Source organism: Camelina sativa, chromosome 17 (assembly GCF_030686135.1).
Source record: "Camelina sativa cultivar CO46 ecotype springtype chromosome 17, ASM3068613v1".
Lineage (NCBI taxonomy): Eukaryota > Viridiplantae > Streptophyta > Magnoliopsida > Brassicales > Brassicaceae > Camelina > Camelina sativa.
In genome coordinates this window covers 11969933-11985096 of record NC_141896.1, presented here as the reverse complement: position 1 = coordinate 11985096, position 15164 = coordinate 11969933, and the positions used below count along the sequence as shown (strand labels likewise).

At 32.0% G+C, this 15164-nt stretch overlaps 2 protein-coding genes across 2 annotated transcripts; both read left to right on the top strand.

Annotated features, from left to right (window-relative positions):
- Window positions 1-8925: 8925 nt before the first annotated feature.
- LOC147923557 (uncharacterized protein At1g24000-like) lies at window positions 8926-9684 on the top strand. The gene is made up of 2 exons (XM_087495981.1): window positions 8926-9166; window positions 9254-9684. The coding sequence occupies exons 1-2, from the start codon at window positions 9061-9063 to the stop codon at window positions 9505-9507; spliced, it is 360 nt and encodes a 119-aa protein (XP_087352107.1). The 5' UTR covers window positions 8926-9060; the 3' UTR covers window positions 9508-9684.
- A 2085-nt stretch (window positions 9685-11769) lies between these two features.
- LOC104756765 (MLP-like protein 34) lies at window positions 11770-12904 on the top strand. The gene is made up of 3 exons (XM_010479407.2): window positions 11770-12003; window positions 12099-12383; window positions 12468-12904. Exons 1-3 carry the CDS (start codon window positions 11913-11915, stop codon window positions 12770-12772), a joined length of 681 nt encoding a protein of 226 aa, XP_010477709.2. The 5' UTR covers window positions 11770-11912; the 3' UTR covers window positions 12773-12904.
- The last annotated feature ends 2260 nt before the right edge of the window (window positions 12905-15164 follow it).

The window sequence follows — 15164 nt, the reverse complement described above, 5'->3', positions numbered from 1 at the left end:
CACTCGATCAGGTACTCGATCGTGTGTGTGGTCGAGCACCTGGTCGAGTGGTTTTTCTGCTTCAGTCTGCTCAATAAGACCTTCACTCTGGGCTTCAATTAGTGACCAATCCTCCCCACCGTGAACCTCACTGTCCTCAGTGACATATTCCTCATGGAGATGGACAGCTTTAATAGTGATCTCCCTTGGGTTTTGAATGGCTTGTTCAGGAAGTTGGTGTGGCTTAGGAGCTGAAGTAGAAGTAATGGAGCTCTCCATGCACTGGAATGGAGAGGTCTGACTCTCAAGCTGGTTACTCAGGTCATGAGAATAAGAATCCAATGTTTGGTTCAGCTCTTCAAACTGCCTTGCTTTCTCAAGCTGCTTATTGGCTTGGCCAAACAACAATTGTTGCATCATTTCTCTTAAGTCAGGTTCTTGGGCTTGGTAGGTCTGAAACGTTGGAGGGTGACACCATTGAGTCTGGAAACCTTGTTGCTGGTGCATGGGTGCATAATGGAACTGACTGCCTTGAAACATGGTTACTGACTCGAACAGACACACGGTCGAGCACAGGCTCGAGTTGATGGTCGAGTCGACTGGGAAGTGCTGTCTATTTAGATCCGGCGTCTGACTCGACCGGGTGCTCGATCACGACTCGGTCGAGCTTTGGTCGAGCTGATGGTTGAGCTGGTACCTGAAATGGAACTTCAACCCAGAAACAGAAGTTTCAAGTATAAACGAACTTAATCTTAGACTAATATGGATCCTAAATGTCACAAAACACACTCAAATGGGCAACAGCGCCAAATTGAAACAAGCTTTATTTGTATGGGTGAATGATGGTGGATGTATGCAATGATGAAATATGAATGGAATGATGGATGGGTGTTTCAATTCCCCTTATGCTATTGCAGTACAAGAGGTATCAATCCTAAATGAGTGTTTGTGAACAGATAAGATGTGCATATGAATCTAAGTTAAGACAAATGTAATGATTGTTTGTCACTAACAATCCTAAGATGGAAATGTAAAGATGCAAAAAGTAAACTACAAGAACCAAGAACTAAATGCAAAAGAAACTGAATGATTGAAACTGTAATGAAGCAAGAACAGAAATAGAAACTACTACTAATGAACTAATGGAAGACAATTAATGAATTGAAAACTAAATGTATGCAACTGGAATGAAACAGAAATGAAACAGGACAATCACAAATCATAAACACAAGTTCTGGGGATGAACTCGAGCAAGCACTCGACCGAGTGTAGGTCGAGTGGGAGGTCGAGCTGGTTGAATCCGGAAAACAGAGCAACACAACAAAAACAGAGCAATACTAAAACCAATCAAACAACAAGCAAGCTACAAGTTTGAGACTTTAAAATCAATAAACAAAGAAGGTTCCTGAGGATGGATTCATGGGAAGAACTAATCATTGTGGTTATATAACTTGGTCAACAAATCTCAAGCAAACTTTGAGCTAACCTCTAGACATATAAATCTAAGACAAGTTTCTCCCACTCTCATGGTCAAGAAACAATCAAACCTATGCAATTCTAGACTTGTTCTCACACAGTAAAGAATCTACACAAGCAGGCATTAAGCAATACATCTCAAACCAAACAAGACCTCTAATCTCTTAGCAAGCCTAATGGTAAGCTCTAGATCTAGCCTTATCTATGCTTCTTAAACATTGGTGTGATGCTAAGGAGCTTGAAATCAGATCCTAACCTCTCAGTTCAAGATCAGCCTTAAGAACATCTAGCCTAGAAGAGATCTACAACAATCAAGCTTGACCAAATCACATAAACCACAAGATCAATCCTTCCTAACCCATCCTCAAGATCCTAAGAAGACTACTCACAACAAGACATGATGAAACAAATCAAAAACCCAGAAAATATTGAAACTTGCATTATTAGAAAGATAAAACTGATGTCTTCAATATTAATCAAAGGATGAAACTCAAATTCTCAATATTAAGAAAGTTATTGAACCAACAATATTGAAGAATCTAAGAATTTTCTTAAACAAGTACAAAATCTAATAAATTGCAAAAGGAATAATGCTAAAAAAGGTAAAAACTAGGTTTCTAGAAAATATCTAAAAAGCTGGACTCTTTGGTGGCTGCAGGTACAAGGTCTTATATAGGTGGGAAGGTGGAAGCCCTAAAAATAGAAAAAGTCAAAGCAGTCAACGGCTCGGTCAACTTGATCTGTGCTCGGTCGAGCTAGGGGTCGAGCTGGCTTCTCACGTGCAATCTCCACTCGGTCGAGTCCTCCTCAGCACACGGTCGAGTGTCTGGTCGAGTGTGCGGTCGAGTTGGACTCTGGACCTTGGTTTCTTCAGCCTTAACTCCCTTGTTTCCTCCTCATGATTGCTTCACATCTCTTCTCCATTGCTTCCATGCTCCTTAAGCTCCAAAATCACCTGTTTTTGCATGAAAAGATGCAAATGCAATGCAACTAAACTCTAATGCATGATTAGTGCTAAAGCTACACAATAATGGGCTAAATGGATAGCAAAAGATGCAAAATATGTGAATAAACTAAAGGAAAACAAGGTAAAATATATGAACATCAACTGGACGTGTTTCCAGTTCCAGAGTAAATACGTTTATGTTTAATTTTTTTTAATTTAAATGAAAATACTATATCATCCGTGTACGAACATGTACTATAGCACCCGTGTTAATATACTTTTACTTATTTACGAATTTAAAATTTATATGAAAATTTTTTGTCCCGTGCTACAGCACGGGTTACTACCAAGTATAAGAACAATTCTTGGGTTGACTCCTAAGGTGAACCCATTTGTTCACTTCTCCTTATTTTAATCAATGAGAATTTAACATGTCATAATACATTTAAGAACTTATTCGTTCACCTTCATATAAAATAAGGAAACAAAATCTATAAAATTAAAAACTTAGTGAAGTGGCTTTAGTGCAGTGGCAGAAGGTAAGTCCATTTGTAGGAAGCACCATCACACTCGGGATCAAGTCCTGGCTCCTACGAATGTAGGAATTTGGCTAATGAACCGGCCAGTTGTGGCTCAATGGTTGACAAAAAAAAATTTAAAAACTTAAATCGCTTATTTATGAACCCAAACTAATATATAATTGTATTCTAATTTTAAAATCTAAATCCTAACCATTTTATTTGTAAACCCAAACCGATATATAATTTCATTCTAATTATAAAATCTAAACCCTAACCATCTCATTTATAAACCCAAACCGATATATAATTTCATTCTAATTATAAAATCTAAACCCTAACCATCTCATTTGTAAACCAAAACCGACATATAATTTCATTCTAATTATAAAATCTAAACCCTAACCATCTCATTTGTGAACCCAAACCGACATATAATTTCGTTCTAATTATAAAATCTAAACCCTAACCATCTTATTTCTAAACTCAAACCAGCATATAATTTCATTTTAATTGTAAAATCTAAACCCTAACCACTTCATTTGTAAACCCAAACCGACATATAATTTTGTTTGAATTGTAAAATCTAAACCCTAATCACCTTATTTATAAACCCAAACCGATACATTATTTCATTCTAATTGTAAAATCTAAATCAAGCCAATATTTAACTTTCTTTTAAAAAAATTATACAGAAATTGTTTCCTTAATCTGTTTTGCTTTTTAATTTAATTTTGATTAATTTTTTTTAAATAAAATAATGTATAAAAAATTCTGATTGGTTAAAAAGAAAGAAGTGAACAAGAAGGTTCACGTAGTAGTGAACCTAAGTATTTTTCATTATATAATACCAATATGAAGTATCGAACAATATCAGAGCGATTTATAAATAAACCGTATTTTATAAGAAAAAAAATATACCGCTTCCTAAAAAAAACCATATACCATCTTTTATGTTGTTGACAAAAGAAAAGAAAAAAAGGACATGTAAAGATCTTCTTGTTTTTAAAGAGTCGACTTTTTACTTGTTTGTCTTTAAAGAGTCGTTACACGAGTAGAGCCAATCAGCCAGACGAACCATATGGAGACTTGCCATGCAATGCAATATTATTATTTATTGCTTTGCTACTTGGACTCAGATGGAAAATCAATTTGGCGAAGGAAGCTCAAGATCCGGCCAGTATCAATTATATTTGACAAGTAATATGATGAAGAGGCCAAGTAGCGATTCGCGAAACCCAGATTACTACAAGAAGCTCGAAGGAACCATGACCGTCATTCACACGGAAGGCAGTGACGGTGGCCGAGCATTCTGGACCATACAGTATGAGAAGGTTAGCGATGACATCAAGGACTCACGATTCATCATCGACACTACTACAAGATACTTTGAGGCCATGGATGAGAGAATCTTCTCAATTCCTTAGAATGATCTGAAATAGTCAAACAAAGTAGATCTAGAATCCTTATGCATGCATATATATATATATATATATATATATATATCGATAATTTATGATGATACTAGTAACAACGTTGAATAATGGTTGACATTTAGGAAGTATTTTGTCTTGAAGCTTTCAAGATGCATAATTAATTTATCGATCTGCATATTATTGTTGTATCGACGATTCTCATTAATAAAGGGGGTAAATTATGCATCTCATTGTTCAAGTAAGAAACTCATCTCCACCGTTTACAAAATATTAAATAAAAATAAATATGGACCAATGCCAATTCCTAGCCTATCCAATTTGGTTGTTTATTATCTGAATAAACGAATTGGATTATCAACAATAAATTAAAATTAAAAGTATAATATTAATTGAATGTCATATGAGAGATAGTGGACTATTCTTACCAAGATGTTATTATTAGTAAATTTACACGTACTCTTTCACTAATTACTTTTTCCGAAAGAGACTATCAAATTTTTCTTCTTATTTGTAAAAAGAAATTTGTATCCGTTCATTCTGATCATATGTTATGAAAATTAAGTTAGTCATGATATTAATAATTAAAGTTTTGAATATATGTTTAAAATAATCAAGCAAATTATAATTTATACATGATAATCAATTTTTTTGGTTTTTTTTTCTCTCTCCAAAATGTAATGTATAGTAATTGAAAATTAAAGGTGGCTCTTTGAAATAGTGAAATAGTATATTTACATGCCGTGTTTTTTTTCTAGTGATAGTTGTGTGAAAGCATTTGCTGACATTTTTCTGACGATTCTTTAGTCAGAATTAGTCACTTTATTTTGCTTCTTGAATGGTTTTAGTTACGTGCTAAATTAAGCAAATGGAAGGAAAAAATTGCAGTACACAAATTTCTGTATTCTTCTGCATAGATATTCATTCTACTTTAGTAAACTCATTATGAACATATATATCAATTAGTGAGTCATAAAGTAATGTTGTCATGGACGATTCACATTCACCACACGCCAAGCTTCGTCTTTTCTGAGGTTAAGAAAAGTCTCATATCCAACAAAGCAATCACATTTGTTTAGACTCATATCTTAGTCATTTTGGTTACTCATCATAAACTTTTGAGAAGCCTTTATAAATTTCTATATTTTTTTTAATTTTGTGTCGGGATATATTTCTTGTTATTTATTTAAATTTAAGTTCATTAGTCTTTCAAAATGTCGCCTGTGAAAGTACTGGAATTTAAGAAAAAAAAAAACTAAAAAGGTGTTATTTTTTAGATTATTTGAATTAATTGCTGAATGTATATGTTTATAGCTGTCACAAGTCTGTTAAGCTTTTGGTTAAATTTATGAAAACTCGCTATGGTGAAAATGTTAGATGGTGGGGTTAGGTAGAAATTTCTGTATATTCACGCCTTAGTTGAGGATACTATATTCTTATAAACCCACACAACATATATTCCATATACAAAAAAAAACCAAAAAAAAAAAAGAGCGAGAGAGAGAAAGAGAATGACACAGTTTATCAACCCGATTTCTAAGTAGCTTAAATATATTATTAACTAAAAAGTTACCCACACACGATGTGTGGATTATAAAATCAAATATTTTGTATTTAAAATAAAATTTTATTAAATTTTATATGAAATATTCATGATATTATTTATATATGCCTTGAAAAGAATTTAAATACATATATTTATAAGTTTATAATTATGAAGTGTGTTAAAAGAAGGATAATTTTCACATATTGCATAAAAATAAGTTTTGGTTTTAAATTTAGCAAATCATTTCTAAATTCTAAAAATACTAAAATAGCATTATGCTTTTAATCTTATATTCTAAATACTAAACCATATCTCTTCAAAATTATACCCTAAATGTAAAATATAAAAATATAGATAACAATTAGAAATAGTGTAAGTTTTTTTGGCATAATAACGGATGGAGTAAGGGCTACAGGAAAATAGACATGAGTTATGATTGACAACTCAAACAATACCAATGCGATATAAAAGTAATTTTTCTTTTGTACAAGTTAATCTACTATAATTTAGACCACTTATAATGATTGACATATGTCTTTGATGAAAGTATTGAGGTTACAATATGTGTATATATATATATATATATTAAATATTTTACAATAAGTCTCTGTAATGTTTTTTCGTGTAATGCAAAAGGATGTTGTAAAGTTTGGGAAGTGATTCCAAAGAAGCATAAAGAAATATGTGATCTTTTGACTATTTATATATGCATTACACGGTAAAATTAGACTCAATCTTTTTATCAATATGCAAAGTAAAATAACTTCTTTTGTAATGGGGATAAAGAACTTTTAAAAATGAAAAACAAAGCAAATTTACAAAACATAAACTTGGAAATATATTGTAGTTAAAGACCAGAGGACTTAAGAAGAGAAATCTAAGGGACTTACAACTATAATATTATGAGTGAACGTTCAAAGCCAAAGAGATTGTGCTTTAGGAGTCAAGCATTAGGCTCATCTTCATCACTTAAGACTTCCAACTATAGTTTGAAAGTTAAAAAAAAATCACATTACAAAACAATGCAAAAACTTTCAATCATGACTATCATAATACATAATCCTTTGAAAGAGGCTAATAAATGTTGACAAGTCTCTGATACCAAAAAGAAAAAAAAAAAATTGACATGACTTTGTAAACGATTTCTTCAAATAGTCCTAGAGAAATTAATCTGTTAATCATCATACTGCAAGATATCATTTTTTAAAAAAAACTTCATAAGAAATAATATTAGGAAAAATACCATATGAAATGATGGGAAAAGAAAGAGATATAGCTAAACATTATTTGAAGTTTGTAAGGAATTTCATTGACACATTATTCTAAGTAATCACATTCATGACAATAAATACAATAAAGCATATTAATTGTAATTAATTTGGTCATATGCAATATTGCAACATGAACAGTTTGAACAACAGAGAATAAAAATATACTCTACTTTATTACAACTCACAACTCTACTTTATTATAGTATAATATATAGTAAACATTGATATGTGAAACCGATAAAAATAGTTAAGTAATAAAGTTTCGGTTGCAACAAAAAAAATAAGTGAAAATTTTATAAATCGTAAAAACAAAATAGAATAAATATTTTTTTGTAAAATAGATTACTTTTTCTTTAAAAAAAAGTAAACTATAGAGATTTTAGCTATGAAATAATAATAAATTAAAAAACCAAAAATAATTTAAGATTTGGTAGAGGAAAATAAATCTGAGTACTTCGATATAATAAATAATGTGATTTTTAACCAATTAGGTCATGAAAGAGGAATAAAGCAGGTGATAGAATTGATGATGATGTGAGAAATGAGGGACAACCAACCATAAGTAAAACATTAATACCTTCTCAAATTATGTAGTTGATGCTTTAAAATGATGCCAAGTTCGTAGAAGCAGAGAAGCGTTGAGAAGAAAGAAAATATATATAACTTTTTTAATTAGTCATGTTGGGTAGTGAACGGCCTTTTTTTTTTTTTTCTTTGGTTTCTTTGCTCCATAGTTTTGTATTAAAATTGAAATGAGTTTATGTCTTCTTGGCTAAGAAATTGAGATGAATCTATCTAAGTTTCTTTAACCCATAGTTTTGAATTAAATTGAGAATGAGAACATGTGTCAGCTATATAATAAGTCGGATGTCATGTTATTAGAAGAAGTTGAGAAAAACTTCTCATATTATATGAGATTCATCTTAGCGATTAACTCGGACAATAATAAAATTTATACTATTTAACTTTAATTGTATTATAAACGAATTAACCAAAATAAAAATCTGTATCCTCGAACTAAGGCGTGAACTAAGCAAAGTATGTAGTTGAGTCTTCAATCTCCATCAGAACCTGTTTTTTGTTTGTTTTTTAAGTTTAAGTACGAGGAAGCCGATGAGTGAGTAAAAGTGAGTTGTGTAAGTTGAGTGACGTGTGTCAGCATATTGGTATTTATTCCACAACATTCACTATTGAAGTCCATTTTGAGTTTCATAACGTTCATGTGGGTTTATGATCATATCATATAATATACACTAGGGTTTATGATATGGGTTTATGATATGGGTTCATGTGGGTTTATGATCATATCATAACGTTCATGTCATATCATAACGTTCATGTGGGTTTTTGACAAACTATTAAAACGCGTTTTGTGTTACATGAACGTCATAGAGCTAGTCATTTTAGATGATTTTACTAGTTATCATCATATTATTTTTACATTATATAATATGATCATATTTTTCTAAAAATGTATCTCCAAACAAATCAATTTACGTAAAGTACTTGATTGATTGAGTTAATCGATAAACTAACTAGGCTGATGAATTTATTCAATCCATGTATCATATATATAGATCGTTCACATTTACAATCACAGCACATTATTCTAATAACGTGTTAAAACTAAATAATTGCGTAAACCGTACCACTCTTCATTGGAGTTCATTGATATACACTAGGGCAGATGTGTTATCATTTAATTTGGTCCGTTCGTTTTATTTATTTTCCCATGTGCCACATTAGTTAACTGAGTGGGTGAAGTGTGGTTAGGTAAAAATAGTTAATGCAATTCTCATAAACTCTCTATAAATATACGCACTGGTAGATAAGATTACAATCATCAAACCCACAAAACATCCTACAAAGCAAACAGAAAAAGATTCAGGAAATGGCACTACATGGAACTTGGTCTGGGGAGCTTGACATTAAGTCTCCGGCAGCCAGATTCTTTAAATCTTTCACCGACGACATCATCTCCCCTACTGAGGGAATAGGTAAATAATCAACTCGTCCACATTTCATTTATACTTCTTGATCATCGATCAAAAACCTTAACCAATATTTATATGTTTCCATCGTAGCCGAAGAGGTGTTTGAGTCGATAGATTCGGAGAAGAGAACAGTGACGATCAAAATGAGTGGCTGTCTGATCTCAGAAAAATACAAGTCGGTCAAAGCAACAATCACCGTTACGCCTAGAGAAGACGGAGACGGTAGCCAGGTGGTGTGGACCATCGAATGCAGTAAGATTAGCTCTGACATCGACGATCCACAATTCATCATTGACACTCTTGTTAATTTCTTAAAGGAGACTGATGAGAATCTTCTTCCATAATCTCTTATAGCTCACAAGGTTCGTCTTTATATAGAATAATCTAACAATTTAAAATAAACTGGAACAGATCTATTGTGTGTCTAAGTTTTATTTAAGTATCTTTATTTACATTTCGCGTTTTGGGATGTATAAACTGGTGTGGCTATCAAGATGATTAATAAAATGATTTGCATATTATTGTTGGATTGATGATTATGAAATTATCTATCTCTATACAGTAAAATAGATAATTATCTACTAAGGTTTTCGGACCAAAAAGGTTAATAGTAATACATAATCACACATAATTTTATTCTGTAACTCCGAAGGGACATTCAACTTTTTCTTTTTAAATAATGAAATTAATAAATATTTTTTACATATTTTCTCTTCTGAACCACTTCCATTATTTCATTTAAAAACCTATTGGTAATTTGGTACACATAATCGCATTCTTCTTCTTGGAAACTGAAAAGTAATAATATCTGGATCAGTTGCGTATGGTTCGAGTTTCTTGCTAAATTTAGCAAGTGAAATAAATTAGGTCTTCACACTATATTTCCTTCAAGGTAAATTAGGTGTTCACATTAATGTAACAGACTCACCTTGAATAAAAATACTAACAATTAGTGAGTCACACAACGGAAATAGTCACTAGACAGGTGTTGTCATGAACGATTCACCACACACACCAAGTTATGATAATTCGAAACCGTTTTTATCTCATTATACCTTTTCCTCAAACCGGAAACATGTTTTGCTTAGTTCAAGTTAAGGAATAAGGATTCTTATTTTTAAATAATCGTTATGGATTTTTTCTTTTGAATGATTTTTCTAATCCAGTTAATTGCTAGAAGTATTTTGAAGAGTTAGACAGATCAATTATTTCGGACTTATTTCTGGATCTATTTTTTAAGTGGGAACTCATCTAAGCTACTATGCATTAGTTATCTTTTACAGTAATGGTTGCCATTTACCATGTTTTATTTGTTAAAAAGTTCAGATGTATTTACTCATGAAGCTATGCATAAATAAATAAATAAAATATTGTTTTCGTTATATTGGCGATTCTAATAAAAGGGCTCAGTTAATCCACATTTTATCAAATGGCTAACTGAGACATGTGCGACATGCAACCCTCCATTATATACAATAAAAATTAAATGGGTAAAACAACTCTTGACTTGGCCATTTTGGTTAGTTTTGTTAATAAATGAAAAAAATACCAAACATAAAAAATAAAAGAATCTCAGTGACATAAGAAAATGGCAAATCTAAATCGAGGGAAAAGTTTAAAAATTTGACCATACAGTCAAATGCATATTAAAGGTTTTTTTCAGCTCGCCAAAGATATTACTTTTTTTTAATATATAAAGTATTTTAATTTTTCTGCTTAGCAGAAGAAATGTAAATTAATTGCTTATGGTTTAAGTTAATAGCTAAAATAAGCCGGTAAAATAATTTTTGGTCATGCACAAATATTCTTCCATGTAGATTCACTTTTTCAACATACTAAGCTACGAACAGTTGGTGAGAGTCATGAACACATCACATCCTCATGTATTGTCATTTTTAGTTAAGAGATTGATGAACACAATTACACAAACCCTCACCTTACAGAACAATCGCTTTTACTCACTCATCAGTTTCCTCATACTTATACTTTTTTGTTTAAAAAGGTTTTGAAGGAGATTGAAGATTCAGTGAGACATACTTTGCTTAGTTCGAGTTAACAATATACTGCATGTATTGTTTTATTATTAATTCACTATTTATACCATTGATGTTTTATTTTTTATTATTATTCCAGTTAATCGCTATAAGATAAAATAACTAAACAAGTTCGAAATCGGGTTGCTAAATAATATGTGACTCAATTTATGTAAGTTGCGTGACGTGTGCCTATATATTTTGTATTTATTCCACAACATTTACTAGTCATGTCTTAGTTCATAACGTTCACATGGGTTGATAATCGTATACTATAAAAGACAAAATAATAAAACGCGGTTTGGTTTTACATGAAGCTCATAGAGCAAGAGTCATTTAAGAAGAATTTTACTAGTGATCATATATATCTAAAAATGTATCTCATAGCAAAATAATTTTCGTAAAGCACTTGCTTGATTGAGTTAATCGATACACAAACTAGGCTGTTGAAATCAATGTGGTCTGCAAATTTTATTTCCTCCCATGTACCACATTAGTCTGCAAGTCAATGTGGTCTGCAATTCAAATACTGAAGCTTTAGGTTTTAAAAAGATTCCACAGAGTGAAAAAGTTAGATGGGTGGGGTTAGGTGATTTCATTTAATGTAATTGTCATAAACCTCTGTCTTTCTATATAACCACATTCATTATAGTGAGAAGGTTATTATCAAACCCACACATAACATAGACTTCAAAAACAAAAACAAAAAATAGAGAATGGCACTAAACGAATCTACTCATGAGTTTGACATGAAGTCTCAGGCAGACGACCTGTTTAAAGATTTCATGAAAGCATTAAAAGACAATGGTAAGTCTTTAGCAGTATTGCATACATCTTATTGATTAATCTGCTAACTATTTTTTCGACTAAACCTTTAATTTCTATATATGTTTCAACATAAGATAAGGTGGAGATCGAGGCTGAGGATTGGGAGAAAAGAGAAATTACGATAAATTTGATCAGCTCTGAAATTTTGAGGAAGTACAAGACGTTCAAATTAACCACCACCATTACTCCTAGGGATGACGGTGATGGCAGCCGTGTGAAATGGACCGGCAAGATCGAGAAGTTTCCCAATGATGACATCCACGTCGACCCACACATCTTCATCAGCACTGTTGAGTTTAATCGTAAGTCTCCGGCAGAAGAATTGTTTAAAGCTTTCATGGAAGCAGTAAAAGATGATGGTAACTTTTCTATATTACATATATCTCATTGATTTATCATTTCTCTTGATTAAATCCCTAATCACTATGTTTTCACTATTAAAGATGAGGTGGAGATCGAGGCTGAGGATTGCACGAATAGGAATGCCACGGTAAAACTGATCTCCAGTGTTATCTTGAGGAACTACAAGACGCTCAAAATAACCATCGTCGTTACGCCTTCGGAAGATGGTGATGGTAGCCACGTTAATTTGACCCTAGTGTTCGAAAAGATTTCTGATGACATCGATGACCATATCTACCCTTCAACACTGCTGCTTATCTCTTCAAGATGCTCGATGCCAAAATCCTTAAATAAATACGTCCTAACTTGCAAGGTTCGTCTACATTGCAAAACGTTGTCTAATTAAATAAACTGGCATACATATCTATATATTTATTGCAGTATATTCTGCACGATCTCTTATAAACGTTTGGTATTTTGGGGATGTATGGACTCGATCGTATAGCTCTATTATAATAAAACATCTATTGGCAGATTATTGTTGGACCGAATGATTATAATTTTCACAACTGAGTGAGCTAATTGGCGGCTTATGCAACTTGTTTGCTTAATAAAGATATATTATCATGTTCTCCTTTACCTTTAAAAATTATGGAGAAGGCAACTTGAGTAGATATTTATTTCAAAATTACAGAACCACTTTCAATCTACACTATAGTTTACGTTGTTATGTATTTACAATGTATCGTCATAATGATGACTAGATCTGTGTTTACTTCCGCTCGATTTTACGGTAGTAAAAATGCTTTTATAGGAAAAATTGAATTAAGTTGGTCAGTTGAAAAGACCTTTACTATTAACCACTATGTATGGATACGTTTATGATGGTTACTTAGCAGTTAGCACAGTGCCACAGTATATATTTTTTAATCGTTTCACCGCCACTGATTCAGAATCAGAGAAGTAGAATATAGGAACGTTACGTGTCTTTCAAGATACAAATATGCCCATTGTCATTAATTCATTATAATATACCGCTTCCTAAAAAATAAAATAAAACCGTATATATCTTAATAACCCATATTTAAAGAAGGACATGTAAATATCTTCTTGTTTTTAGAGAGTCGTTAAAGAGCCGTTACACGAGTAGAGCCAATGCTAAAAAGAATCCAGCATATGGTGGCGTAAAGTAAAACCGTAAAAAGTGATTTAATTTTTGTAAATTTTCATCAAACACCTTCATTGAGAAGATTATCATCAAACCCACACACAACAAATACTCAAAGAACAAAAAAAAAACACTAATTAGAGATTAGAGAATGACACTCGGTGGATATCTCTCTGATGAGTTTGACATCAAGTCTCCGGCATACAAATTCTGTCAAGGTTACATGCCATGCAATGCAATATCATTATTTATTGCTTTGCTACTTGGACTCAGATGGAAAATCAATTAAAGGTACATTGTTTCACTCTATCTTAATTTGTAACCATTCATTACTCATGATTCGAATAATTTCCTAAATGGCAAAATTGAATGGACAGAGAACCATAAATGTGGTCGCACTCAATCAGATTAAGTACTTCATTCGAGAAGACATTTATTTTTCAAAAAACCAAGTGTGGTTCTAGATGGAAGAAATGTAAGTATTAAAGACTTTAATAAGATAACCATCCATGTCATGTCCCTTAATGGGCTATAACTCAGCGTAATTAAATCCTAGATGATCTATGTTTCACTCTCTCACCATAAAATTATTCATAATATGTTAACCATGTTAATTTCTACCTTTACCTGTATATATAGGATCTCCACTGGTGAAGATAAAGAAGTTTGTTTCATCCACTGTACAGCATCATCGGTGGCAAAATGATGGAGTACTACAAAACATTCGAAGGAACCATCACAGTTATTCCTAAGGACGGTGGAAGCCTTCTGAAATGGTCTGGTGAGTTTGAGAAGACCAGCCATGAGATCGCTGACCCACACGTCATCAAGGACTTTTCTGTTAAGAACTTCAAAGAGGTAGACGAATATCTCCTTAAGCAAAGCGCTTAAAAGTTGAATCTTTAAAATATATAAGTGTGGGTTCTATGATTGCGCGGTTTGGTTTATCTAAGAAGTTAAATAAAATGGATGCCCATATGATCCATTTTGGATCCTCTTAATGAGTTATCCTTATTTATGATTGCGCGGTTTGGTTTTCGGAGTATACTAGGTGCTTCCCCACGCAACGCGTGGGTTGTGGTGTAGTTGACACTTTCTTATTTTTTTGGTCTTTTTCGTTTTTTTTTTTTGTATTATTTCGTTTTAATTAGGCATATACAGGTTTTGCCGTCACTTTTATTTATACACTATATTATACCATTTCGTTCAGATGTGTATAATTGTGGCGTTTATTTTTTATGAATTATGAAGATGTTGTTTCTTGCTTTTGAAGATCCAAACTTATCATTGACTGATATTGTTTCCAATACATTTATTGTATTATAGATTTTCTAATTAACTGCTTATGTAAACCCTTCATACGTTGATGTTGCAATAGTAAGTTATTTTTTTAAAATATCTTCCATGTAAGTGATTATGTTTGTATGCCCATGTTTTGGTCTAATATCAATAAGATCGTTTCTGTTTTTCTTTAGTTGGCTTTGAAACCAATATTGAGTTAAGCAAATAATGGGTCGAATTATGATGTTAATAAGTAATATAAATTCTTATGTATATATATTGTATATATGTGACTATAAATTTAGCTAACTAAAAAATTATGTAATATTTAAATACAATCTTGAACATA

What these genes read in the sequence shown, in the direction of transcription:
- LOC147923557 (XM_087495981.1), top strand. Translation starts at nt 9,061, where the DNA reads ATGGCACTACATGGAACTTGGTCTGGGGAGCTTGACATTAAGTCTCCG. An exon ending in CTCCCCTACTGAGGGAATAG is followed by an intron (nt 9,167 to 9,253) that starts GTAAATAATCAA and finishes TTTCCATCGTAG; the next exon opens with CCGAAGAGGTGTTTGAGTCG.
- LOC104756765 (XM_010479407.2), top strand. Translation starts at nt 11,913, where the DNA reads ATGGCACTAAACGAATCTACTCATGAGTTTGACATGAAGTCTCAGGCA. An exon ending in GAAAGCATTAAAAGACAATG is followed by an intron (nt 12,004 to 12,098) that starts GTAAGTCTTTAG and finishes TTTCAACATAAG; the next exon opens with ATAAGGTGGAGATCGAGGCT. An exon ending in GGAAGCAGTAAAAGATGATG is followed by an intron (nt 12,384 to 12,467) that starts GTAACTTTTCTA and finishes TCACTATTAAAG; the next exon opens with ATGAGGTGGAGATCGAGGCT.